General features: G+C 51.6%; 9 protein-coding genes across 13 annotated transcripts; 6 read left to right on the plus strand and 3 right to left on the minus strand.

Moving 5' to 3' along the window:
• Window positions 1-22: 22 nt before the first annotated feature.
• On the plus strand, window positions 23-1,526 carry PV05_09374 (uncharacterized protein). The gene has a single exon (XM_013455705.1). It carries the CDS (start codon window positions 71-73, stop codon window positions 938-940), a length of 870 nt encoding a protein of 289 aa, XP_013311159.1. The 5' UTR covers window positions 23-70; the 3' UTR covers window positions 941-1,526.
• On the minus strand, window positions 1,489-3,190 carry PV05_09375. 2 transcript variants are annotated; one of them, XM_013455706.1, is made up of 4 exons: window positions 2,650-3,190; window positions 2,474-2,597; window positions 1,873-2,425; window positions 1,489-1,822 (listed from the first exon to the last, which is right to left on the minus strand). In XM_013455706.1, exons 1-4 carry the CDS (start codon window positions 2,907-2,909, stop codon window positions 1,806-1,808), a joined length of 954 nt encoding a protein of 317 aa, XP_013311160.1. In that variant the 5' UTR covers window positions 2,910-3,190; the 3' UTR covers window positions 1,489-1,805. The 2 variants fall into 2 exon arrangements, with proteins under 2 accessions (XP_013311160.1, XP_013311161.1); XM_013455707.1 differs by having other exon boundaries at window positions 1,489-2,425.
• A 154-nt stretch (window positions 3,191-3,344) lies between these two features.
• Window positions 3,345-6,013, plus strand: PV05_09376 (uncharacterized protein). The gene has a single exon (XM_013455708.1). The coding sequence runs from the start codon at window positions 3,569-3,571 to the stop codon at window positions 5,645-5,647; it is 2,079 nt and encodes a 692-aa protein (XP_013311162.1). The 5' UTR covers window positions 3,345-3,568; the 3' UTR covers window positions 5,648-6,013.
• Window positions 6,014-6,056: 43 nt separating this feature from the next.
• On the plus strand, window positions 6,057-8,566 carry PV05_09377 (uncharacterized protein). Its single transcript, XM_013455709.1, has 3 exons — window positions 6,057-6,570; window positions 6,626-8,041; window positions 8,096-8,566. Exons 1-3 carry the CDS (start codon window positions 6,471-6,473, stop codon window positions 8,122-8,124), a joined length of 1,545 nt encoding a protein of 514 aa, XP_013311163.1. The 5' UTR covers window positions 6,057-6,470; the 3' UTR covers window positions 8,125-8,566.
• A 276-nt stretch (window positions 8,567-8,842) lies between these two features.
• PV05_09378 (uncharacterized protein) lies at window positions 8,843-10,828 on the plus strand. The gene is made up of 8 exons (XM_013455710.1): window positions 8,843-9,132; window positions 9,183-9,252; window positions 9,304-9,339; window positions 9,398-9,530; window positions 9,581-9,676; window positions 9,734-9,790; window positions 9,841-10,285; window positions 10,335-10,828. Exons 1-8 carry the CDS (start codon window positions 9,086-9,088, stop codon window positions 10,411-10,413), a joined length of 963 nt encoding a protein of 320 aa, XP_013311164.1. The 5' UTR covers window positions 8,843-9,085; the 3' UTR covers window positions 10,414-10,828.
• Window positions 10,829-11,088: 260 nt separating this feature from the next.
• PV05_09379 (uncharacterized protein) lies at window positions 11,089-13,963 on the plus strand. Its single transcript, XM_013455711.1, has 3 exons — window positions 11,089-11,276; window positions 11,331-13,437; window positions 13,490-13,963. The coding sequence occupies exons 1-3, from the start codon at window positions 11,187-11,189 to the stop codon at window positions 13,708-13,710; spliced, it is 2,418 nt and encodes an 805-aa protein (XP_013311165.1). The 5' UTR covers window positions 11,089-11,186; the 3' UTR covers window positions 13,711-13,963.
• Window positions 13,964-14,588: 625 nt separating this feature from the next.
• Window positions 14,589-17,449, plus strand: PV05_09380. 3 transcript variants are annotated; one of them, XM_013455713.1, is made up of 4 exons: window positions 14,589-14,760; window positions 14,821-14,904; window positions 15,348-15,464; window positions 15,513-17,449. In XM_013455713.1, exons 3-4 carry the CDS (start codon window positions 15,401-15,403, stop codon window positions 16,730-16,732), a joined length of 1,284 nt encoding a protein of 427 aa, XP_013311167.1. In that variant the 5' UTR covers window positions 14,589-14,760; window positions 14,821-14,904; window positions 15,348-15,400; the 3' UTR covers window positions 16,733-17,449. The 3 variants fall into 3 exon arrangements, with proteins under 3 accessions (XP_013311167.1, XP_013311168.1, XP_013311166.1); XM_013455714.1 differs by having other exon boundaries at window positions 14,589-14,904; XM_013455712.1 differs by lacking the exons at window positions 14,589-14,760; window positions 14,821-14,904 and having other exon boundaries at window positions 15,225-15,464.
• A 134-nt stretch (window positions 17,450-17,583) lies between these two features.
• PV05_09381 (uncharacterized protein) lies at window positions 17,584-20,927 on the minus strand. The gene is made up of 4 exons (XM_013455715.1): window positions 20,634-20,927; window positions 20,490-20,582; window positions 20,312-20,430; window positions 17,584-20,257 (listed from the first exon to the last, which is right to left on the minus strand). Exons 1-4 carry the CDS (start codon window positions 20,683-20,685, stop codon window positions 18,002-18,004), a joined length of 2,520 nt encoding a protein of 839 aa, XP_013311169.1. The 5' UTR covers window positions 20,686-20,927; the 3' UTR covers window positions 17,584-18,001.
• A 228-nt stretch (window positions 20,928-21,155) lies between these two features.
• Window positions 21,156-24,273, minus strand: PV05_09382. Of its 2 annotated transcripts, XM_013455716.1 has the most exons (3): window positions 23,877-24,273; window positions 21,431-23,828; window positions 21,156-21,376 (listed from the first exon to the last, which is right to left on the minus strand). In XM_013455716.1, exons 1-3 carry the CDS (start codon window positions 24,010-24,012, stop codon window positions 21,340-21,342), a joined length of 2,571 nt encoding a protein of 856 aa, XP_013311170.1. In that variant the 5' UTR covers window positions 24,013-24,273; the 3' UTR covers window positions 21,156-21,339. The 2 variants fall into 2 exon arrangements, with proteins under 2 accessions (XP_013311170.1, XP_013311171.1); XM_013455717.1 differs by having other exon boundaries at window positions 21,431-24,273.
• Between the last annotated feature and the right edge of the window lie 126 nt (window positions 24,274-24,399).

Here is a 24,399-nt window from a genome sequence, read left to right on the forward strand (position 1 = left end):
CATGCCAGCGACATAAGGAACCCATGAACTGTGACTACCTTCAGCGGACTATAATTTGCCTCGCTGCACAATGGACATAGATGCATCTATCCACCCAGACCCGGCACCTAACACTCATCATCGCAAAATCGAACTCCAATCCCCTGACGACTTCACCTACCTCCAACGCAACCTGATCGCGTCCGCTCAACAGAAACTCGACCTCCACTTTCCTCCCTCGGCGTCGCAGAAGTATGCCGAGTCACGCGGTCAGCCTGCTACAGTTATTAGCCTCGATGGTATGAAACCTGCCGAACCTGCGCAAACCTCGATCGGAAAGGATGAAGAACAGGAAGACCCCCTCCGCGCCCGAGTCCGCCACCTCGTCGACGCGTTCATGAGTAGGACATGGGCCGGCGCAAGTCAGAACATCGCAGTCAATGGGATGGATGCGTCCACTCTTCCTATCATAGCCCGCGCGACGAACAATGCGGTTGCGTCGGACGAAATAAAACCGCAAGAGGAAAGAGAAGGTCTGGATTTCGTCTACGAAAGCTATGACACGAGGCTACAGGCCAAAGTCGCGGGACTGTATGGTGAACTCGAAGCGCTCACAGCGCAGGTGAGCAAGTTGAGAAGGACTGCGCCGAAACAGGGTGCGGAGCAATTTCGAGACGCGCTGATGGCCGAGCTGGCGGGCGATGATGAACAGTATGAGGTGGAGATGGCTAAGCTACAAGAACGTGACAACGCCAATGGCGGTGGCAGCTTGGACTTGAAACCGTTGAGAGATGGCTGGCACGAGGACGTGCGGGCAATGTATGAACACGGGACTGGGGAGTTGGCTGTTCTCGCTGGCCTTCCTGCAAGCGAAAGTGTGGCGGGTAGTGGTGGCACAAGTCTGACCGAGACGGTGGGCAAGGTCCAGCGTGCAAGAACTGTTGCTATGGAATTCGAGTGAGGGACTCAAGGACCAACGACAAGGGATGAATACGGACATGGTAGGACTGGACATTCTGCCGTGCCATATGCTGTTACCCCACGGGGAAGAGGAACATGCACTCAATCTACGCCCGAAGGGGACTTGCCCAATGCGTGTGCGTGTGGATGAGGCATACTAGCGTGGACAGTAGGGGCACACATGCCCGGGCTGTTCTGCACATTCGAAAAGATACGGCATGAAGGGGTCTAGCCGGGACAGCCACGGTGGGACGGCGAAAAACCGAGTGTCTGGCTATTGCGCATGCTGGCAGACAGCAGCTCGAATGTCCGGCTGAATCATCTGGTATCCTCGGGGAATTCTTATTTCTCGATGATAGCTAGACATACCAGCGCCCTATCGTGGACCATGGTTGATCCAAGAAGGCAGTAAGACAGAGTTTAGTATAACTCGGTCGAGCGAGATTGGCTGGCAGGAGTCAGCTAAAAAAAAAGGGACACGCCGAACGTGTGGAACGTGCAGAGTGAATGTTGCGAATGAGGGCACCATGGGAATACGAGAGATAGGTACCTACCTTATGGTGAAGCTAGAGAACTCTATGAAAGTGCCAGCGTTAAATTCCTACAGTATAAGTGCGAGGGTCCCCTAGTGCACAATGCGCAAGATACAGTTCGAAACCATGCTTCGTTAACCCTCTCTATCTTTTCTGGTCGATCGCGTCTGCACGCATGACTACTCGCCGCCTCTGCGCCTTTTGGAAGAACTTGACCTGAGCAATTTGCACCTTCTTCTTCCAGACTATGGCTGAGGCGCCTCCAATGGCATCTTGGCTCCTTCGGCAGGCACGTTCTCAGCTTCCGCTGGGGCTGTTGCTGGGGCCGGTGCTTTACCTTCGAGAGGATCCTTCGCACCGTCAGTAGGGGCCGGCTGCACAATGTTTGCAGCATCCTTGCCTGTGACAGGATCCTTCTTGGCCCATTTCGGTGTCCGCACCCACTGAGGATCTTGCCATGGACCTTCATCACTGTATTCGCACCCGCCTTTGCACTCGCAAGTCCCGCCAAACTGTTTTGGAAGGTTCTCGGCAGGAACCTGGCTCAAGAGCTCACTCTGGTAACCTGAGCCGAGGACGTGGATTTTTGCGACGGTGATGGGATCGAGGAAAGACTTGACGAAGCTAAATACACTGCTGAAGCCCCAAGGTGCGTTGATGATGTATAGTTTACCCAGGCGTTCAGGGTAGTAGTCCTGAGAGATGGCGCTGACAGACTTCAGGTAGCCGTAGACCGACGGAATTTTGGACACGCCGACTCCTTTCATGTCCATGATGGTGCAACATGTCTCGAGCAATTTGCCCGACTTTCGCGAGCAAGCAGGGAGTCGAGGATCGGCAACTTTCTCGTATTCGACAACGAGATTTTGAACCATGCGCTCGGCGGTCGTGATTTTGTACATGGCGTTGAGATCAATCTTGCCGTATTGTTCGATGTAGACGGGTCTGCCATCCTGTGTAGTGTGAGCTAAGAACCACACCTTACTGGGGCTGCTCTGTACCTTGTCCGTCTTGTGATAGTACTGTGGATAGTACTGGAAGACTTGAGGCTTTTCCTTGTAGTCGAAGTTGCGGACTAAGTCATCAACGCCAAATTCTTTCCGCCATTGCTCGTTTTTGATGAACCTGAGAACCTATCAGCACAGTGTATACAAGAACCTGCATGAGAGGACCATACATTTGCTTGGAAAGCTCAACATTGAACTTTCGAGCTCTCAAGAACCGCAACAAAGTCAAAGTGTCCAGTCTTTCAGTGTAGCCCTCCTGTTCCAACATGGCCCTTAGCTGGTGTACTTGAGCATCTTGTTCTTTGGTCGTATGGCCAGGGTGGCCCGACTGTGATTCTGGAGCAGTGGTAGGGAAATCGTAGTCGTCGTATTTAGGATCTAGGTCCATTTGCGGGTTAACATTCTGGGCTTCCTTTGATGTTCTCGACATGGTGAGGCGCGGCAAGGTCTCGATTGGGGCTGAGGTGTGTTCAACGCGGGCAGACGATCCAAGGCCAGACGAAGGCGAGGAAATGATGGAGGGGCCGGACTTGATGAGTATGAATGAGTAGAGTCTAGCTGCGACGACGACTGTAGGAGCGAGCAACCGCAACAATAATTAGAGGCTGTTTTTAAAGAATAATGAACACGGGCTTCAACATTAGGCAAAGAACAATTCAGGCAATGTTTGGTCCCCCTCGCTATGACGCAGACACGGCCCCTTTCTCCTGGTCTGCTACCTGATATTTTAGGCCATGCTTTTGACACTGCACAGTGACTGGCAGAGGGAGCGGCTTCCAGGCTTGGCAAGATTCCCGAGCGCAAATTCTCATTGGGATGTGCCAGCAGTTACCCAGCAGTGGCCAGCATGACGACCAACCAGTCAGAGTGACTCACTGGTCTCATTAAAATATTCTTGGGATTCTCAGTCCGCAAGGCTCTCAGTAAATGGACAAACAATTTATTTCTTGAGCAGCATCATGCAGAAGAGGAACTCCACAGCTAGATCTTGCGAAGCCACATATCACTCCCCACGGTAGTCCTTCACCACCCATTAATATTCATCGGCAATAAATCGTCCTGTCTTCACGACCAACGGCTTCATTGGGAATGGCGCCCAAGCCACAAAGATCTGCCGGCGGAAAAGGTAGATCAGGCGATGACAACAAAGAAGAGCCTTTACAAGCCGTAATCATCGCAGATACTTTCGAAACCAGATTCGCGCCCTTCACCCTCGAACGACCGAGATGTCTATTAACTCTCGCCAACACTCCCCTCATCGACTACAGCCTAGAGTATCTCGCCAGTGCCGGCGTCCAGTTTGTCTACATCTATGCCGGTGCTCATGTTGACCAAGTCGAAACGTACATCGAGGCTTCTAGGTGGAAATCACACAAGTCACCCTTTGAGAGTGTGAGTTTCCTGAGGTGCGTTGCCAGTTCGGTCGGCGATATTATGAGAGATCTGGACCAAAAGCACCTGATGGCTGGAGATTTCGTTTGCATCAGCGGCGATGTTGTGTCCAACTTCCCCCTGGAGAAAGCCTTGAAGCAGCACAAAACGCGGAGAGAAAAGGACAAAAATGCCATCATGACCATGATTCTCCGAGAAATTCAACCCGGCTCTCATGATCATGCAGGAGGCGTTGTGCCGACTTTCATTCTAGACCCTACCAAAGATCGATGTTTGCATTACGAAGAAGGGTTAGCTGGTAATCAGTTTATGGCCCAGGTCGACCCAGAAATTTTGAAGTCAACAGAAATAGAAGTCAGGCAAGATCTCATCGACTGCAGAATCGACATCTGTACTCCTGACGTGCTCAGCCTGTGGTCGGACAATTTCGACAATCAAGCTCCTCGAAAGGATTTCTTGTATGGTGTGTTGAAAGACTATGAGCTGAACGGCAAGACTATCCACACTTATATCGTGAAAGATCACTATGCCTCCCGAGCAGCTGATTTTTGGTCGTATAACGCCATCTCACAAGACCTGAAGCAAGGTCTAGTCACGTCTTTGGCTGTCGAAAACAACGTCTTTGCAGACACTTACTACGAACGCTCGCCGCGTGGCGATGTCACTGACCGGTCAGTCATCAAGGCCAGACCTACGAAAATTGCTTTCGGCGCGATTGTTGGCCCTGGTTCCAGCGTCGGCTCGGGATGCAACATAGTGAACAGTGTCATAGGCCAACGATGCCACATTGGCAAAAACACAACTATTGATGGTGGGTACATATGGGACGACGTGACTGTGGGCAAGAATGTCAAAGTCTCGCGAGCCATCATCGGCAACGAGGCTTTCATCGGCGACAACAGTATCATCGGAGAAGGTGCCTTGATCTCTTTCGGCGTTAGAATCGCTCCTGGCACCACAGTAGCGCCTGGAACAAGAATATGCAAAACTCAGCAAGATAATCAGCAAGAAAGCCCAGACAAGGCTGTGGTTGGTGGTGAGGAGGGAGAAGGCCATGCATATGTTGATGATCAGGACGATCTCGTTGGTTCACGGATTTCCCGGCTGATATATGGAAAGGCGGAGTTTGCAGATTCATTATCGACTCTAGATTCGGACGCCTCACAAGACGAGCTCTCCTCGAGAAGCGACTCGAGAAGGCAAAGTTTTGCTACATCTGTATCTGACGAAGAGTTCACCGACAGATTCCAGCATGATACTGTGGCGATTCTGGTGCAAAGAATGCAAGAAGGGAAGATGGCTGATGATATGCTGAGTGAATTGATGGGTCTTCGTTTTAGCGGAGGAGCCGACGAAATTCAGGTCCGCAGAGCAGTGGCCATCGCGCTAATGAAGCATATTCATGGCGAGATAGAGGCAGGTGTCTCAGCGGCTGATGCCAGCAGACGAGCCCTGACTGCTTTCAACACACTCATCCGGCGGAAAGGTGCATCCCAGACCACGGAAGAACAAGTCTCGTTCTTGTTGGACGCACAGAGAGATTTGACGCGAAGAAAGGATGGCGGGAAGACTCTGTTGTTTGTCGTCAAGGATCTCTACGATCTCGAGGTGCTCAGTGAGGAAGCCTTCACTGAATGGTGGGAGGACGAGAGATCAAGCAGCGAACCTGAAATGGCTGCGGTGAGGCAACAAACTTCACAATTCATCGAGTGGCTGGAAAATGCCGAGAGTGAGAGCGAGAGCGAGGAAGAAGAGGATGATGAGGATGATGATTGACCTTGATACTCGACGGAAATGCCCAAGGAAGCAAGAGTGAAAACAACAGGTGGCGTTTCTGAGTCGAATAGGCCGGGAACCTGGCTTTGTGCGATGGCCTACCGCACCCCCATCGACTATACCGTGGTAGCCAAAACCAGCAGGCCCAGAGTAACCAGCTTTGTAGCATTCTCGAAACAAGGCTGCAGGCGGCCAAGTTGGATAGATATCTCGATGTGTCAGCTGTGAGGGAAAGTTTCGGCAAACTGGCCAGTGGCAATGAGGATGGCGGACGAGGCTGCGACGGATTCTGGCACGTGACTCTGATGACGAAGTGTCAATGGACGGACTTCTTTAAGCGCCACTTGCTTCACTCCATCATGTGGCTACGATTACTCCGTACCGCTCCTGCGTCTTTCGCCCCGGCGCTGAATGACTGACTGCCTTATTAAACCGTCCCCGGCTCGAGATCTCCCACTTTCGGTGTTCCAAAGACTTTATCATTTGTGACTACATGTACCACTTTAGCTGATCTTGCCATTGAGTTTTTCGTGTGCTGTCCTTCACTTTATGTTGTTCGCTAGTTACGCCCGTGCGTTGATCTCCTCCTAGAGACATTCTCTCCCTCCGGTCCCCGCCGTCACAGCAGCCTGTTGTCTCGTCTTGAGACACAGCTGCGTCGAGAGAAGCCACCACGACACCTTCAATCAGAAAGAGAAAGGCCGAGGATAGCGTCTCAGACGCGTTGAAGCACGGATCTGCAAAAACCCGGAAGACATCCATCGTTCCTGCGCAGGGTCCGACCACTCCAGTCACTGAGCACGGCTCACCCTCTCTACGAGACATGGATTCGGACGACGAGTTCATGTCCGATCCGCCGAGCGGAGATGAAATCGACTTCGATGAAGGAACCCAAGATAGTGATATTGGAAGTCTGGGAGGTGGTATGCATGTCCCCGTCGTGCCGTGGAAGACGTTCAGGCTGACAAATGGTTCTAGACTTTGATCAGGATCAAGATGGCGGTTTCGGCTACGATAAAGATATCCTGATGAGCCCCAATAAACCCTACGAAGTTGAATTCAAAGTCCTCAGTCCGAAGGACATACAATTACAGCAAGATCGACAGTTTCAGGAAGTTTCCTCGATCATAGAACTACCACCCGAGCAAGTGGCTATCCTTTTACGATTCGCGAGATGGAACAAGGAAAAGCTCATAGAGTCGTACATGGACAATCCGGAGAAAGTACTCGAGGCTGCGGGCCTGGGAGGGGATTCGGCAGCGTCACCAAAGACGAAAACAGTCAAGGGATTTACCTGCGAGATCTGCTACGAGGACGGCCCTGATGTGCAGACGTATGCCATGAAATGCGGTCACAGATACTGCGTCGATTGTTATAGTCATTATTTGACACAGAAAGTTAAGGAAGAGGGGGAAGCTGCCAGGATTGAATGTCCTTTTGATGGTTGCCATCGGATCGTGGATTCTAAATCATTGAAGTTGCTGGTCGGCCAGACGGTGCAGGATCGTTACGAGGTTCTCCTCACAAGGACATACGTGGATGATAAGGAAACCCTGAAGTGGTGTCCGGCACCCGAGTGTGAGTATGCCATTGAGTGTCCAGTCAAAAAGCGTGAGCTCAATCGGGTCGTTCCAACCGTCCGGTGTTCACACGACCATAACTTTTGCTTTGGATGTACACTGGCAGATCACCGACCTGCCCCGTGTGCTCTGGTCAAGAAGTGGATGAAAAAGTGTGAGGACGACTCCGAAACCTCCAACTGGATATCAGCCAACACAAAGGAGTGTCCGAAATGCGGATCTACAATTGAAAAGAATGGTGGATGCAACCACATGACTTGCCGGAAATGCAAGCATGAATTCTGCTGGATGTGTATGGGACCTTGGTCCGAGCACGGTACAAGTTGGTACAATTGCAACCGCTTTGAAGAGAAATCAGGAGCCGACGCACGTGATGCTCAAGCTCGCTCTCGTCAATCTCTGGAACGGTATCTGCACTACTATAACCGTTATGCCAATCATGAACAATCTGCCAAACTGGACAAAGATCTCTGGCTCAAGACGGAGAAGAAAATGACGAGTCTGCAGACACAATCTAACATGTCGTGGATCGAGGTGCAATTCCTCGACACTGCAGCCAAAGCATTACAGGCCTGTCGCCAGACACTGAAATGGACGTACGCCTTTGCCTTCTACCTTGCACGAAACAACATGACGGAGATATTCGAAGACAACCAGAAGGATCTGGAGATGGCTGTGGAAAATCTCAGTCAAATGTTTGAAAAGCCAGTGAATGAACTGGCTAGCCTCAAGGTCGAGATCTTGGACAAGACGACCTACTGTAACCGTCGACGAGAAATTTTGCTCAGTGATACCGCCGAAAATCTTAAGAAAGGTACGTAAGGCATGAAGTATTTCTTTGCTGCAAATGCTGACGCTGAAGCTGCAGACCAGTGGAAGTTTAACGTTGAGTTATGAAGTACCCTGACATGTACAACTGTCCGGGATCACGCCAGGCATTTGCGAACAGCGAGGCGTTTGTACACGGGCTCCGTTTGGATGCATTCTCACGAGAGGGCAGCGCTTCGCATGCAACATCATGAATCCGCACGGGGGACTGGTAGAGGGCGTTGAGGGCTCATGTAGGCTCAAGCACATATTTCACGCACAGCTTGTAGCGGAGGTATCTCCCGGGGTACCAAAGTTTTATCCCAGAATCATTGGAAAAGATGAGATCCCGTCGCTCATCGTGAGTGGGTCGAACGAACAATGACCGAGAAGCCGAACTGTACCAGTGCTCGATCGTTTAGTGTTATAGGCATGGTCGAAGACGTTGTTATCAAGCGCCAGTATCGGTCAGTAACATAGTTCGCATTTCCCCAATCTCCGTACACGGTACAACAATCAATGCGTATGGACGGATAAAGGCCTCGTATCTCGCAGTGGAGTTTCCGCAACATGCAGAACGAAGTGTATGACCGAGTATCACAGGTGAAAGCCGATGGGGCGTCAGATATGAGCGAAGCCAGGCCTAATCAAGACTGAGAGAGCGAGGTGCGGAGGGCAGCGAATTGGGAGTACTACTGGTACCGCCTGTGCGCCTGTGCCTAGGCATGGGTCTGCGGAGCGTCATTGAGCCAGCCATCTAAAGCCCAAAAGTCTAACAAATTCTTGGGGAGCGCTCTGCTGTCTGCGCAAAGAATCTCGCCTGGCTCTGACTGATATTTGCCCCGGCTGGTTTTTTCTGGTACCCGCAACGGCTCTGAGTGTCTTGAAACTCTCCGTTGACTCTGCATCGTCTGTGGAGGACGGCGTGCTTTCATCAGGCTCATAGCACAAGTTTGCATTTGTTGGTTGATCATTTCGCAGAGAGCCACCGAAAACATCTGCAATCGTGGCGACGTCAGCCAAATTCCCAGCGGTCCTGACCGCTGAGAATATGACTGCGTCGAGCAGTCCGGATGCCGTCCCTGGTGAAGAGTTTGAGTATGTTCAGTCGTCCGGCAGGTCGTTAACAGAAATTGACATGGCCACAGCTACGAAGCTCTGCCACCCAACTATGGCCTTTACCACAACATGCTCGCCGGTGCATTCGCAGGCATCGCGGTACGAATTGACGAAGAGTTGGATTTGGACAAACCACTGATGGAAATATAGGAGCATACGGTGATGTATCCAGTGGATTTGATGAAGGTACGAAAACACCCAAGGCCATTATCGCGGCGCGACGGCGGACTGATTTTGTCCATAGACACGGATGCAAATCATAAATCCTTCCTCGGGCGGTCTCTATACGGGTTTGTCCCACGCAGTATCAACGATCTACCGACTAGAAGGGCTACGGACGCTATGGAGAGGCGTTACGAGTGTCATTGTCGGAGCAGGTGTGCTGAACCTACCAAAAGATGGAAATTATCTCTGACCCGACATGCAGGTCCTGCCCACGCTGTGTATTTTGGCACGTATGAAATTATAAAAGAGGCGGCCGGTGGAAACGCAGCGGATGGCAAACACCATCCTGCTGCTGCAGGTACGGAAGCTCACGGCCTGAGCATATAACCAAATTGAGATACTAACACATTCGCAGCTCTCAGCGGAGCTTGCGCGACAATCGCCAGCGATGCCCTGATGAATCCTTTTGATGGTGCGGTCGATGTCCCTGTGTGTCTTCCCAATATTCTGACGATGCCGCAGTCATCAAACAGCGAATGCAAGTACATGGTTCAACTTATCGGACAATTATGCAGTGTGCGAGATCAGTGTTCCGGGCCGAAGGGCTTTCGGCATTCTACGTATCATACCCCACGACATTATGCATGACAGTGCCATTTACAGCAACACAATTCATGGCCTACGAGTCATTGTCCAAGGTGATGAATCCCCAGAAAGAATACGACCCGATCAGTCATTGCATGGCTGGCGGGTTAGCCGGAGCTTTTGCGGCCGGCATCACCACCCCGCTTGATGTGATCAAGACGTTGTTACAAACACGCGGGCTTAGCCAACAAGCTGAAATCCGAAACGTGCGAGGTATTTTCAATGCTGCTGCGATTATCAAAAAGGAATTCGGATGGAGTGGTTTCATGAGGGGCTGGCGGCCGCGCATCATCACCACCATGCCAAGCACTGCAATCTGCTGGTACGAGCTCTTCCCTTTGATCCCGAAGGCTCCCTCTAACAACAAGCAGGTCATCATACGAAATGGCAAAAGCATACTTCAAACGAACACTTCGAGAGGAACACGAGGCCCACATCAACAGTCTTTGAATGACTCGCGAATGTCGAGTGCCCAATGATTCTTGCTCGAGGACCAAGAACGGACTTGGGAGGTACGGGGCTTCTCCGGTTTACGGAGCACTTTATCACCGCTATGAAGATACCCAGTTTGGTGCAATGGGATGGCAGTCAGCATCGCATTGACTCGGTTTTCGAGCATGACCGGATGCTTTTCTTTGGGAAGCCATGGCGGATTTCGAGGTCGTGGTCGGCCATTTGCATGCGACAGGCGTTACGACCCAGGAAGAGGCACCAAATCTGATGTACGTTGTGTCAGATAACCCTCTGTAAGGGTTTGGATAATCATTGTACATCTATCGAAAATGGGGATGGCCGGAGGGTCTTTCAGCTTTCTTCAACCTTATAGACGAGCCGATCAGCAATGAAAAGTGCATTTATGCCGGACGAACTATGTTATCTCTGTAGCCAGCTGTCCTGGTAGGCCCCGTCCCTTTATCCACGACTTTGCCCTTGTAAGCCGTTCCTTGAGTGATCAGAGGATCTAGATGAGATAGTAGTAGAGGCGCTCGTGTGATGGTTGACAAGATGGGCAGGCGGACTGGTAGTGGACATTTTGGGGGTGACGTAGTGGGAACCGCAATTCACAGTGGGCAGTGTTGACCTGGAGTGGTGCCTCATTCGCCTTGTACTCCATACAATATTCCACTCAATTTTGAGGCTCAGACCCTGATATTCATCTGCCTACGAATCTGAACCTCTTACTGTTGCCATGAGCATGTCCCTACGAGTCTCCAGAAGCGACAATGATGCGGAGCAAGCCAGCCTCGTCCATGCAAAAGACCTACGATGAGTCCTATCTTCAATGCTCAACCGCCGTCTTCTTCGAGGGCCAGGTGCGGATGTCCTTTCTACATGCCGTGAAATTGACTGACGCATTCGTTTGGCAGGGAAATGAAGCGGAGGCTCTTCGATCATGGAAGTCTGCGCTGGACCAGATAGCCTACTACAAGGCATACAAACTCCCAATGAATTACGTTCCTAAATCCGAGACCGAGAGAGCCCTGTTCGATTCTCTGAAAGAATTGGAAATACAATGTAAGGAGCGAGTTGATTTGCTGGAGACGCTTAGAAGGAGTCGCCAGGAGGTGGGAAGGACAACGCCCAAGGATGATAAACCAGATCGCAATGGAAGACGGCGTCTTGAGAAGCACAGAGGCGAGACGGAGACGGTGCACGACCGACCAGGACCGCAATGGCTCGGAGATGAGACTGTTCCGCCGATGCAGATGTCGGAACTACCCAACGCCACGCCTGCTATACTGAGCCGTCCACCACTCAGACCTGCCCGAAGCAGCGAAACTACGGCAAGTGCCTCGACATCGCAGAATATACGACCCTCGCCTATGGGCCTCCCACCAACGCTGCCTGTTCCAACGACGAAAGTGTCGAGAAGCCCAAGTCCGGACCATGGAAGGAAGACCATGCGAACTACGTTGCGGAGCGAGAAGAGAGGCTTCAGAAAATATCGATCGGCACCGAATCGTGACAGGCAAGGAGACACACTGAAAGCGGCCGGTCTAGCATGGGAATCACAGCCTCGCAGGAGTGCGCAGATGAGTCCGCGCCCGGATTCAGATCCTACAATCGAAGCTCGACTTAGTGCTACTGCTGCTCGCAGAAGCATTGATCAGGAGGCAGCAGCAAGATCGGAAGAGCAACGAAGATCAAACCCGAGTCCCGCTGAGATGATTTCTCCACAGACATGGCGAGATTTAACCAATTCGAGCTATGCGCCTTCAGCCATGCAGAGATCGATGGAAAGCCTCAAATTGACGTCGACTTCGGTGCCTGATCTGATAGATCTCGACCCCGAACCAGAAAAGCCACCCCTGCCACCTCCTCATGGATCAGGGACCGTTCCAGTAATCTCGAAAGCCAGAACAGCATCCCCTGCAGCTCCCTCAAAACCACCGGACATTGCCTACCGCAAAGAATATCCACACCGCCCCCAAAGAGTTCCGCAACCACTGGCAAACAATTTGCTCGACAAGGCTTATCAGCGGCCACCTGCAGGAGGGAGCTCTTTGGGTATATCTCGAAAGCCTGTAGCGAGCACGGAGACGACTCTCGAGGTGCGAGGACGATCCCCAAGGAGGCAGAATGAGCAATCCGACAGTGAGGATGAGGGCCCCAAGTCGACTTTACTAGCACCGAGTCGACCAAAGGGAACACGCACGCGAAGTGCGAAGACTATCACTCCGCCTTCGACTGATGCCGAATCGTTGGAGGATGACGGCCCAGGGTCAGACCAAGACAAGCGGATGGCCAAGCTTCTGAAGAGCTTGCCAAAAGGCATAGATGAGAATGCTGCCAAACAGATTCTCAATGAGATTGTCGTCAAGGGCGATGAAGTTCACTGGGAAGATGTGGCAGGTCTTGATGCCGCCAAGAAAGCCCTAAAAGAAGCAGTAGTATACCCATTTCTTCGACCAGATTTGTTTATGGGCTTGCGAGAACCTGCTCGAGGCATGCTATTGTTTGGACCGCCCGGGACGGGCAAGACGATGTTGGCACGAGCCGTTGCAACAGAAAGCAAGAGCACGTTCTTCGCCATCAGTGCTAGCAGTCTTACGAGCAAATGGCATGGCGAGTCAGAAAAGCTAGTCCGGGCATTGTTCGCGTTGGCAAAGGCATTGGCGCCAAGCATCATCTTCGTGGATGAGATTGATTCCTTGCTGAGCGCGAGAAGTGGATCGAGCGAGCATGAAGCATCGAGACGGAGTAAGACCGAGTTTCTGATCCAGTGGTCCGACCTTCAACGAGCAGCGGCAGGGCGAGATACGACGGTTGGAGACGCGAGTCGAGTACTAGTACTGGCTGCGACCAATTGCCCGTGGGATATCGACGAAGCAGCCAGGAGAAGGTTCGTGAGAAGGCAATATATCCCATTGCCTGAAGCGGAGACCAGGGAGACACAGATCCGGACGTTATTGGGCCATCAGAAGCATGACTTGAAGACGGAAGATATTGTGCGATTGGTCGCATTGACTGAAGGTAAGGGAAAATCAATTTGTGTTGGGTATGGGAGAGTGCTGATTTGACCTAGGATACTCGGGCTCTGACATCACAGCATTAGCGAAGGACGCTGCTATGGGACCACTCAGACATCTCGGAGAGGCCTTGCTGTATACGCCCAAGGAGCAAATTCGACCAATCAACATGCAAGATTTTGAAGCAAGTCTGGCCAGTATTCGACCGAGTGTGAGCAAGAAGGGGTTGGAGGAGTTTGAGCAATGGGCTAGAGATTTCGGCGAACGGGGAGGTTGACGAGCGTCGAAGAGATGTATCAGCACAGCAGTTGGGTTAAGGCAGAGCTGCGAGGATTTCTGGCGTTTCTGGCGGGATCTGTATAGCGAGGGATCGGCTCATGAGCTCTTGAAAGGAAAGAGTTACACCAGCGGCCGGCCTGGTGCGAGGGTTATGATTGATGATGACGCCGTATAGATTGGATGAATCGTTCTTGCATGAAGGAATGACTTCTCATCGAACATAAACTGTGGTTGTGGTTGTTCTTGTATTCTTATATTCTCGTGCAAGGCTGCGACTCGGGGGACATTTCCGGTGCCGAGGCTGACGACGTGAACGAACAAACTAACCGAGCTAGCTCGCTAGGTACTCTTAGAGATGTCAGAAAATCTGACTTCTCCCCTTTTCCTTCCTTTTGTCTCTGTTCCTCATCCGCAATCTCAATTGAGACCCCTGAGAGCTCCTAATCTGTTCGATCATAGACTGGCTTACGTGCTCAGTTCTTGGGCTGTCGAGCTGAGCTGGAAAGCCATTGACAAGTGTGCCAGTATGCCTTACACCAAGGACGGGCAAATGCTTCCGGCCACCAGGGTAATCCTTGAAGCACGATATTTGAGTTACAGTTGGTGAGGATATACTGTGTATCCCCAATACGCAATGCTCAAGTTGGACATTGATTTTCCTGTCTTTGGTGATGGAATGGTAGGAGCCATTTGTCCAGACACCCACAGCAGGAGTGAGCAGACTTGAGGCTGAAAGCTGCATACAGTGCCCCAGGGCGAAGGATCTGGAGTCCTATCTTTGAGTGACACTGACAGTGATCTTATCTTACTGACGTGATAGTAACACGAGCGACAGGTGGTGTGGGCATTCCATCATTGACAACCAATCGATCCAGAGCCTCGTCACAGACACTCACCGAGGAGGCCTTCACCACCAACACCACGTCTTCACATCTTGGCCGTGATGATAACCAGGACCTCTTCACTTGCTTGTCACTAGGTACCACATCACTCAGTGATTCTTGATTCTCGCCAAGGCGCAATACAGAGTGAATTCGTGTCCATCATGGTATATCATTCCGCCAACACTGCTCACATACCTGTCCACATTCCTTACTCTCTCTCCCAGAAACAACACTCATTCTTTGATAACCATCACTTCCTATCAACAGCAATCCTTCATCGCGCTTTCCCACAGCTCGTTGACCTTCCGGTGAGTCACTTTGTCCATTGATTTTGCGCGACTCGAGCCTTTTCTCATCAGTACGCTGCCGTTTGCGGCTTCCCGCAAATCGCAATCCTTCAGATCCGGACGCGTCAGTCACAATGAAGTGACCACATTCTTGTTAACCCAGAAGCGGCGACGCACACGAGCTGGACCATTTCATCATTGTCTGTGCTTTGTCTGCTGTCGCCCAGGTGAACAAAGAAGCTGCGATCGCATCCAAGCCTCAAGTGACAGCGCATGGGCCAACAGCAATCTCCCCTTCTATGCTCACTCACCCCCATATACAAAATCCACACCCCTGCACCAAGCACACCATCTCCCCGTCGACCTTGCAGGCCATTGCTCTGGACCACGCTGGCATAACCCACTCTTGCTGCAGAAGCCGCCGGTCGGTAACACCTTCGCTCACGTTTTCTCCGATCATATAGGTCCCGTCACTCTTTTCACCCCTACAAATCGCCTCACGCTCACTGCGACAACCATGAAAGCCACCATTTTCGCCGTTGCTGCCTTGTGCGCTCAGGTTGGACTGGCTGTTCCTCATGGTGAGTACCTCTACCTCGGACAGAAAAACAAAAGCTCACACAAGGCAGCTGGCAATCAAAAGCACCGTCATGCTGCTCGTCATGAAGCGACCTACTATTCCACCATCACCGACGTCGTGACTGTCACTGCTCCAAACGCTGTCATCTGGGTCGACCAGTACAACAATGTCATCTCGACTGAATATCGCGGCCACTCTGAAGCAGCGACAGCAACCGAGACCGCCACCACCGATCTTCCGGCTCTTTCCAGCACTGAATCAGTTGTCTCAATTCCTACCACCGCCGATAACGTAGCACCATCTGCATCTTCTTCCTCGGACACCACAAGCCTCGCTTCTCTCACTCCTTCTCCTAGCACCGACACTCTTACTGATTCGGTCGTCTCGTCACTACCCGCTGCGACCTCCACTTTCGAGTCTTCCACTCCTGTCTCCTCAGCGTCGGCGGTAGCTACCAGCTCCGCCGACCATCGTGAGTCCGGTGGTGATGGGGTGTCCGCAGGTAGTGGTTTCGGTATTTGCTACGAACTTATTGGGAATTCTGGCTGCAAGACCGCAGACCAGATGAACTCAGATTTTGCTTTCTTGGTCAGTCAAGGTTTCGGCAAGGTTCGTGTCTACGACATTGGCTGCAATCTCGGACCTGTTGCACAAGCTGCCGCTTCTAATGGCCTGCAACTTATAGCTGGTCTCAATACAGTCAGCAATGTCGCAGCCGACATTGCGAAACTGATCGGCTTCCTCGCTGGCAACTGGGGACCAGTCGACACCATTGTTATTGGCAACGAAGTCGTCAACAACGGTGGAAACGCGGCTGATGTTGTTGCGGCACTTGGAATTGCTCGCGCTGCTCTTACTGCCGCCGGATACACCAAGAACGTTGTCACCGTTGATGTTTGGAGTCAATTCATAACTAATCCCGACCTTTGCACCTACTCCGATTACTGTGCTGCCAATGCGCACGCGTTCTTCGACATAAACACCACTGCGGAGCAGGCCGGTGGCTATGTGAGTAACATCGTCACTAAACTCGCCGCCGCTGCGAATGGAAAGTCTATTGTCATAACGGAATCCGGCTGGCCCTACCAAGGACAAGCCAATGGACTTGCCATCCCTTCACCCGCAAATCAGCAGACCGCAGTCAGCGGTCTTAGATCTGCGTTTGCCGGAAATCCTGGCGGGCTGTTCTTGTTCCAGGCCTATGATGCGACCTACAAGGCGCCTGGTCCTCTGGGAGTCGAGCAATTCTTTGGCATCTACGGCCACTGAGCGATGTGGCGATATGAGGCATTGGTCAAATAAGCATCAGCGTCGAGACCAGACGACCCCCTTCAAAATCGATCTTATGCCTGCACACATCATTCAGTATCTGCTTCTCAGCCCATATTCAGCATATGCATCTATCACCACTCGCCCGTCTTCTGCATAGCGACGGCGTTCCACATCATCTCAAACGCATCCGATCCAGTTGGCTTTTTTTCGGAGCTATATCGACCTTGCACTGCTTTTTCTCCAACATGATACCCCAAGGATCAGCAACCCTTTCATTTTCCATGTAGAGACTACATCACATTCGGAACTTTCCGCACGGTATACCTTGCGGACGTCCTCGACGTCCAAGGAACGGCGATCACTAAAACCTTACGCACATCACATTCGGCCTCCACTCACCTTGCCGAGTCAACTCCACCTGGAGCAGACAAGGCATCGACGAGGTTAAGAATGACGTTTTGTGAACGACTAAAGCGGTCAAGGAGGTTCATATCCATCATGCAAGCATGGGTACATGAGAGTATGCCAGCCAACCCACATCCAAGCTAGCCATGTCCGGCTCAGGAACAACCAAACGAGCTGCAGAGGATCTCAGCCTTACCGTAAGCAAAGCATCACGGTGTTGCCCGGGACCTAGCATGGCATGGATGACATGACAGATTAGATAGCTCAGTTAGCTTCCCCCTTCAAATGAATGAACCATCTTGAAAACCACCCTCTCTTTTTGTTTTACACCCAGGTCCGACCGAGGTCGTGCTCCAAGATGGTGACCACTCCACCTTGGCCTAACATGTACGTAGCACAGCAATGCCAGCTTCACTCGTGGTCCGAATCTTGTACAATGTTGTATGGTTTGTTGCTCTGAGAACCCTCAAACGCCGCATGATGAAACCTCTTGAAAAGGCTTTCGATGCTACATGACAGGCAAGCCACCGGATCGGTTTTGGTCCGATATTGAAAATCAGCACCAACCTCGAGCGAGGGCGAAAAGCAACACGGTCAATAGTGGTTCATCATGTCGTACGTACGGATATAGATTATCTCACTCCTCGCTGCCAGCCAGCCGGGGACGTGGACTATATGCCACTGCTTCAATCTTCTACGGCCCTCGTTCAGGGTCCGACGTGCATGTGGCCGAATCCCCGCGTCGTTCGTGGTCTGAATGACCTCTGGCGTTGGTCTGATCATGGTTCCCTGTAGTAAATTTCCATCATCGCTTCTCCCTGCATATCATCGCCAATTACCATGGCAGAGGCTGGCTTGGGCTTATAGTTTCTCGCCGTCCGTTTCTTCCCTCTTCTTTTCGTGCCCACCGTCGTCATCATTATTACCAAGGTCATTATCACTCTCCTCTCCCACCTCTTCCTCCTCGTCCGTCAGGAATGGACTCCTTTCCAACGCGTACTGCGGCCCGGGAACTCCTCTCGAAGGCTCCTGACCTGGAGGAGTAAGCACCAGCCTCGGTTCAGGCAGCATGCTGGCGGACGAAAGTAATGTCGGGTCCAGATTCTGCGGACGAGGGGTCGGCGACGGTGATGCATGCGATGGAGTGTGAGATAAAGTCTGCCTTGCATCGTGGAAAGGCTGGTCCAGGTCGTCTTCGGAGCGAGATCGGCTTATTCCAGGGCGGTCGTCCTTATTTTCTTCCGCCGAAACATCTTCGACTTTCTCCAGACCGGTTGTCACTTGCGGTTGCACATTAGACTGGTCTTGACTTGGAGACTCGTTCTTTGAGTCAGCCAGATCAACACGCTCTAGCGCTTCCGTGACATCGTCGACAGCTTGCACTTGGGCCTTTTCTAGTGCTTCTTTCACGCCCAGTTTCTCCATACTGCCTGTCGATCCTGCCGAGTCCAAGCCAGGTGGACTTGGTGTTTTGTCTCGTGGCGACGGGCTCGGTTCGTGAAATCTTTCGCCCGTCGTTGTAGTTGTAATGATGGACGGTAAGTTAGCACTGAACTTCCCAGGCTCTCTGGGCCCATTTGGGCCGCCTGACTCCTTCCGCCATCGACGTGACCTGGGCGCAGGTGGTGGCTTTTTGGAGGTAGAGTGACCTTTATGATGAGACGGCACAGGGGGCCGTTCAGGCGAAGTCGACTTTTGCTCCCTCTCCTTGTTTTTCTCCTTATCAGGGACAGGCGGCGTAGGGCGATGTCTCAAATGTGGTAAAGGAGGGTAAGGGATGTGATGATGGTGATGCCGGCTTGGGACTTCAGGCTTGGATGGTGGCTGTTCCTCGGAAATTGCCGCCTTTGTAACCTCCATCTCCGTTGATTGACATTGCATTCTCGGTCGTGGCCAGCCAGACCTCCTTGCCTGCGGCGGAGGTGGAGGTTTGTCCTGTTTATGTATAATCGCAGCACGGAGATTATTCTTTAGTGTCGGATTCCTGCTTGGGGTGATCACTCCAGGCTTCTCTGTTTGCGCGGCCACCTCCATCATACTGAGACTCGATTTCCTGGCACCTTCAAGTTGAGGAGTAAGGTATTGACCGATAGTCAAAGTCGACGCTTTTGAGGAATTCCGCTTCTTTAACTTTCGCGGGGCTGGGAGAGCGGGCGGTTTGCCTTTGGCGGGTGAGGTTGGCGACGAGAGATCGGAAGGTACATCACTTGTGGGAGATTCGGCTTGCAGAGGTGGTTCATTCTCGGGATCTGTAAGCCAGCTGACACCTTCGCATCGCTTGACGAGGCGTTTAGTAGTTTCGTCAACGTCATCAAAGTGACCCCAATGCTGGTTTCCATCCTGCTCTTCACCATTCTCAGCTAGCCGACCTCCTCCCAGCACAACAAGCAACTTCCGTATCTCTTCCCTCTTATAATGTGGAGGGTATTGAAGTTGAGTGTGTTCGAGAAGTGGATACAGGACACGGAGGTATGTGTGGCGTAGAGACGAGGCTTCTTCCGGCAGATCAAGAAGATTCCGAACCAGGATGTCGACCAAGACTCGGAGATCATTAGTATAGAAATATTCATATGTAGGTGGAGTTGTGAAGAGCAAGTAGAGCAGCTTGAGGGTCAGTAGCTGTAACGACGTTTCGTCTTCTCGGTTCAGCAGCAGGATGATGTTTTCGCCAAAAGTCTTGTACGCACTGCCATGTGCAGAAAGGACTTTGATCACTTTGTTGGTGAGAGGAACTCCAGGCTGACCGTTTGTGGGATCGTGGGCAGCCACCATGAATTGTTCGTTGAGGACTAGTAGCACCCGGATCGTGGGATAATGGTATGGATCGTTGACATCGTCAGACACTTGTTCTATAATTTCGAAGAGCATCTTGATGAAGTCATCGTCAACATGAGCGAGGTCATGGGTCTTGATCTTCTGGATGCGCGACATTTCGTACAGCAACTCCAAGAGAGACCTGTGTATGTCTTCATGGCCATGTCGTTTCGGACTTGATATCAAGTCCACTAGCCGGGGAAAGGCACCTTCCTCGTTCAATAATTCGTAGGTCCGCTCGTAGGCTTGGGCATCGGCTATCAAGAAGAGAGTTGACAGCAAGACCACATGTGGTTCATCGTCCTGCGTCCCGGGCGGTTAGCGTTGCGTTATTTCTTGATCTTCGTACCGACACACCTCAATCAGACATTGGACAAGTTGTCTCCGGATATAGTCGGCATGGACAGAGTAAAGGGCAGATTCTTGGAGCATGTAGGCGCATCGACTGAGTTCGTAGTCGGTGGGTTGATATTGATCTGAGACTCTCGGCGTAAGCAGTGTGTTCTCCAGCTTTTGAGACCAGCCAAGGTCATACCTCGATAGCAGCCGACAAGACTTAAGTAGGATCGCAAAGTGTCGTCGATAGTACCATGGTTATCGCATTCTTTTGAGATCGTCTCGTCGAGAACTGAAAGAGTTCAGATCAGTGCTACAGACCCAGGAAGAGCGGCCGACTTACCGGTCCAGAACTGGTCTTCGTCCTCGAAGTCATAAGCAACCTCGTGGTCCATGCTATGAACAGCTGCATATCGTCTTTGCGAGACTCGGTATTAGGCCGGATAGGAGGATGGCGAAGGAATGCGCTTCACGAGGGAAGGAGCGCTGACATGAATAGCCACACAGTCGAAGTGTCGACCACCGACGATTGCAAGTGGCTGTCGCCCCGAGAATAAAAATATAAGTGGTGGAAGACGAAGAATGGATGGTCAACAGCAGTGCACCAGGAGGTGGAGTGAAGCTTGCAGTCTCCAAGTTGGCAACAGAGGCGTTACAACAAAGGAGATGACGCTGATGGGCGATGCACTGGCGATGATGGGCCTAGTGAGCCGCCCACTTGCCGTAGTTTAGGCGACGCTTCCTCTACAGGCATGTGGAAACAACATAACAAACGATACAACAGCCATTATGCCATATGGGGATACCGATAGTGTCATCAAGGTGTACTATGTATAGCGAACACGGGACTTCAAGGACGGCTTATGTAGGATCATTTTTTTTTGATTCTTGAGTCTCATTGCCGAGTACCCAATATAACACCGGCTATCAATAGTTCTTACCGCCTAAGAACGCGAGCAAAATTCCTATACAACGGTGTTTCCAACAGTATTTGTACAGCAACAACCTGGAACCATCTATACCTTTTCGAAACAGGCGGCAATCCGACATCATTTGGGTCGTTTGAAAGGGTGTGCCTCGGTGTTCCTGTCAGGCTCGTTAGCAAACTCATCTTCTTCACAAGCACAGCCCATCACTTACAAAACATAGTCATCCAAACTGACCAAATCAGGCTCGCTGAACAACAGATAATAATACTTCAAAGTCTCCGCTAACCAGAAAGATTCCATCGTGTCTTGCTGCTCGCCGAGTTGGCTCGTCACGTCCTTGACCGCAGCATGCGCAACATCCGTCTTCGTGGCCTTGTCCACCGCGTCAAACATGGTCCATCCCTTCTCCCTCCAGGTTTCGTCGCCCGTGATCCGATGCATGATGAAGACCGACTCGATGGCTTCTGGTCGAAGTCGATAATCACTTTGTCGGATCTTGATATATCCCGGTGGTAATCGTTCTTCCAAAATCCTTGCCGCCACATACTTTTCGTGTGACAGTGGCACTCGCGGGACATATGGCGGTGGGGGGATGGCTTCCTCTTCGACTTCATCAGTGATGAAAGTCTTGGTAGGCTTGCCTTTGTCAACATTAGGGGCGACATCCCTCTTTTTCATACTTGGATCGGAGACTACTTCAGCAGCATCTTGATCCGCCAAGCTGTCCAAGCCGGTCACTGCTTCTTCATGGAGTCTTTGCTGATTCAAATTGTACTCCTCAACTGCCCGGATCCTTTCCCCACGATAAGGATCGAGAGCATTGTGCCACTTTGTCTCGTTCCATGTGCAAGAGTTGAGACTGTCGCAAGGGACAAGCTCAAAATCTTCCGGCATGACCCCAATTGGAGTAGAGCCGTAAGCCCAGACACAGCCATCCGTGAGCTTCTCAGCAATGCTCATATCGCCTGAGATGCCAAACATCTTAGCCCCAAGAGCGAACATACCACCTGCAAAACAGCCCAGATGAGTACCTTCGTATATCGACATTTTCTTCCTTGACGGCTCGGTTGCTTTGGGTGCAATAGTCTGCCTGGATGTGAAGAGAATATCATGGTTCTCTTTGGTCATGGGCCGGAAGAGCAGCTCTTGACGCACAGCGTCCATGGAATCCAAATACATGGACTTGTACTGTGTATTCAGGCCTCCAAGAAGGGCGAACATCTTCGGAAAGTATTCGTAGGTAGAATCGGCCATCGCTCCAATCCCGTAGGTGTGGATGGTGGAATGAGGCTCGTAGTCGAGGCCTTGTGGCGCACAGTCAACGCTGGCGTAATCTTCTTCCCACTCATCATTGGTGACGAGCACAGGTTTGTCCAATGTAGGCTTGAACTCTGCTTTGGCAGGTTCCTTTACGGGGTCCACCGAGTCAGCTGCTTGCCTTTTGCTCAGCACATTAGATTCGCCCAATCCAGGCAAAGAAGGATCCTTTGCCTTTGCTTCTCCGAGAGGATTGACAGCAGGCTCTTCGTCTTCCCCAGGCTTATCAGATAGGAACGGAATGGCTAATCCATCACTGGCCGCAGTTCTGACAACCTCGGGCTTCTTACATCCAGAAGCATCAAGTCTCAAAGGCCACAGTCCGGGGATTTCTGTTTGCATCTGCCATGTCTCAAGGGCATCGGTGACACGTGCAATGGCATCGTAGTACTTTTGCTCCTTGGTGATTTGCGCCAGCCTCGTGAACTCCATTGCAAGCGAACCCAACTCAGACATGACTGTATGAGCCCCCGCTCTATGCGGCTGGGAGGCGTACGAAGGAGCCCAGTTGTAGTATCCAATAGGCATTCTGTTGGGAGTGTCAAAGGCTCCAAGAAGTATGTCGGCCAGTTGGATCGCTTTTTCGAGTAGTATGGGATACTTCCCAGAACTGATATCATATGCAGCAACCAGTCCTCCGAGATACCGAATCGTCGTCTCAAAAAGAGGAATGTCCTTTCTAGCGGAGGTCTTGAAGTTGATCTGCGACACGGCAGACACAGCCTCTTCGAATTCAGTACGAAGGCCCATGATCCAAAGAGTGTCCAATGCGTCGACTAGAGTCGCACCCCAGCCGTTGAAGGGATCCGCAGACTTTTTGGAGATAGGCCTCAATTCATCATGGCCCATCGAGTGATTTTTGTACCCGTTCCAGGCATGCTTGAAGGCTTCGCGGATCGCCGTCTGTTTCCGTTTTCGATCGGCTTTCTTGGAAGGGGATTCCCAGCCGAAGGTGTGCTGTATCACGGGCAGAGATTGAGGCTGACCTGTTGGTAGGGTGATCAGGCTTTGTGACGGGACGGGGAAATGTTCAGTCTGTGGCCTCCATACTGCTTTTCCCAGACCTGGCGGCCTAGGCTTGACCTCGTATCGACCCTGACCATGTTCACCAAACTCTTCGTCGAAACTCGGTTGTATGGCTAGAAATTCTTCTCCGGTGACAGTGGGCTTCGAATCTGGAGCGGTAGAACTTGTCGAGGTTGTGTCAGGAGCATGTGCGGCGGATGATATTCCGACCGGTGCAGCGGGAGACGGGTTCACAGCAGGATAGATGGGCGTGTCTGGCACAGATTCTGGCTGTACATGAGCTGGTGGTATTTGAGCACCTGGTATACGCTTGCCTGCGTCTGGTTTGTAACCAATGAGACCCTCCAAGGTTGTGCCATCCCAATGGTTCACCCGGGACAGATGGTATACCGTGATCACCGAGAGGATAGCAACAACCAGGAAAATCCTATAGCGACGAATCCGGAACATTGTGAGCGGGAGGAAGCGACTCGACTCAGGGCTTGACGGTTGGCCTCATCTGACAGGCGACTGCGGAGGGAAGCGCAGTCAGAAGTATTGTCTGTACGGTCGTCGGCGGAGGAATAAGGCTTGTAAGAATGCCAAAGGAGTGACTACTTGAGAAGTGAACGACACCAGAGCACAGAGAGCCGAGTGAGCAAAGGAGGAATCAGCAAGACAGCCACATATTGGATGGTTGTACATCAAGTTAGTACGCGGCCTCCATCTGCGACTGCGACAACGAAGGAAGGACCAAAAGACTGGGGAATTCGCTTACGTTGGCAATTGCCCGCAACTGCCACCAACCAGGAAATCATTCAGTCAGACAGAGTATTCCACATCTTCTTCGCCTATCAG

Source organism: Exophiala xenobiotica, assembly GCF_000835505.1.
Source record: "Exophiala xenobiotica strain CBS 118157 unplaced genomic scaffold supercont1.6, whole genome shotgun sequence".
In the NCBI taxonomy this organism is placed as follows: Eukaryota; Fungi; Ascomycota; class Eurotiomycetes; order Chaetothyriales; family Herpotrichiellaceae; genus Exophiala; species Exophiala xenobiotica.

Bases quoted from the DNA above. Each gene is read 5' to 3' on its own strand.
- PV05_09374 (XM_013455705.1), top strand. From the start codon at position 71: ATGGACATAGATGCATCTATCCACCCAGACCCGGCACCTAACACTCAT.
- PV05_09375 (XM_013455707.1), bottom strand. From the start codon at position 2,909: ATGTCGAGAACATCAAAGGAAGCCCAGAATGTTAACCCGCAAATGGAC. The intron at 2,598-2,649 runs GTATGGTCCTCT...ATAGGTTCTCAG, and splicing joins GTTGAGCTTTCCAAGCAAAT to GTTCATCAAAAACGAGCAAT. The intron at 2,426-2,473 runs GTACAGAGCAGC...CACACTACACAG, and splicing joins ACTATCACAAGACGGACAAG to GATGGCAGACCCGTCTACAT.
- PV05_09376 (XM_013455708.1), top strand. From the start codon at position 3,569: ATGGCGCCCAAGCCACAAAGATCTGCCGGCGGAAAAGGTAGATCAGGC.
- PV05_09377 (XM_013455709.1), top strand. From the start codon at position 6,471: ATGGATTCGGACGACGAGTTCATGTCCGATCCGCCGAGCGGAGATGAA. The intron at 6,571-6,625 runs GTATGCATGTCC...AAATGGTTCTAG, and splicing joins TATTGGAAGTCTGGGAGGTG to ACTTTGATCAGGATCAAGAT. The intron at 8,042-8,095 runs GTACGTAAGGCA...CTGAAGCTGCAG, and splicing joins CGCCGAAAATCTTAAGAAAG to ACCAGTGGAAGTTTAACGTT.
- PV05_09378 (XM_013455710.1), top strand. From the start codon at position 9,086: ATGACTGCGTCGAGCAGTCCGGATGCCGTCCCTGGTGAAGAGTTTGA. The intron at 9,340-9,397 runs GTACGAAAACAC...TTTTGTCCATAG, and splicing joins ATCCAGTGGATTTGATGAAG to ACACGGATGCAAATCATAAA. The intron at 9,531-9,580 runs GTGTGCTGAACC...CCCGACATGCAG, and splicing joins GAGTGTCATTGTCGGAGCAG to GTCCTGCCCACGCTGTGTAT.
- PV05_09379 (XM_013455711.1), top strand. From the start codon at position 11,187: ATGATGCGGAGCAAGCCAGCCTCGTCCATGCAAAAGACCTACGATGAG. The intron at 11,277-11,330 runs GTGCGGATGTCC...TTCGTTTGGCAG, and splicing joins CCGTCTTCTTCGAGGGCCAG to GGAAATGAAGCGGAGGCTCT. The intron at 13,438-13,489 runs GTAAGGGAAAAT...GATTTGACCTAG, and splicing joins ATTGGTCGCATTGACTGAAG to GATACTCGGGCTCTGACATC.
- PV05_09380 (XM_013455714.1), top strand. From the start codon at position 15,401: ATGAAAGCCACCATTTTCGCCGTTGCTGCCTTGTGCGCTCAGGTTGGA. The intron at 15,465-15,512 runs GTGAGTACCTCT...CACACAAGGCAG, and splicing joins TGGACTGGCTGTTCCTCATG to CTGGCAATCAAAAGCACCGT.
- PV05_09381 (XM_013455715.1), bottom strand. From the start codon at position 20,685: ATGGACCACGAGGTTGCTTATGACTTCGAGGACGAAGACCAGTTCTGG. The intron at 20,431-20,489 runs GTATGACCTTGG...CGAGAGTCTCAG, and splicing joins TCTTGTCGGCTGCTATCGAG to ATCAATATCAACCCACCGAC. The intron at 20,258-20,311 runs GTGTGTCGGTAC...CCCGGGACGCAG, and splicing joins TTGTCCAATGTCTGATTGAG to GACGATGAACCACATGTGGT.
- PV05_09382 (XM_013455717.1), bottom strand. From the start codon at position 24,012: ATGTTCCGGATTCGTCGCTATAGGATTTTCCTGGTTGTTGCTATCCTC. The intron at 21,377-21,430 runs GTAAGTGATGGG...CGAGCCTGACAG, and splicing joins AGTTTGGATGACTATGTTTT to GAACACCGAGGCACACCCTT.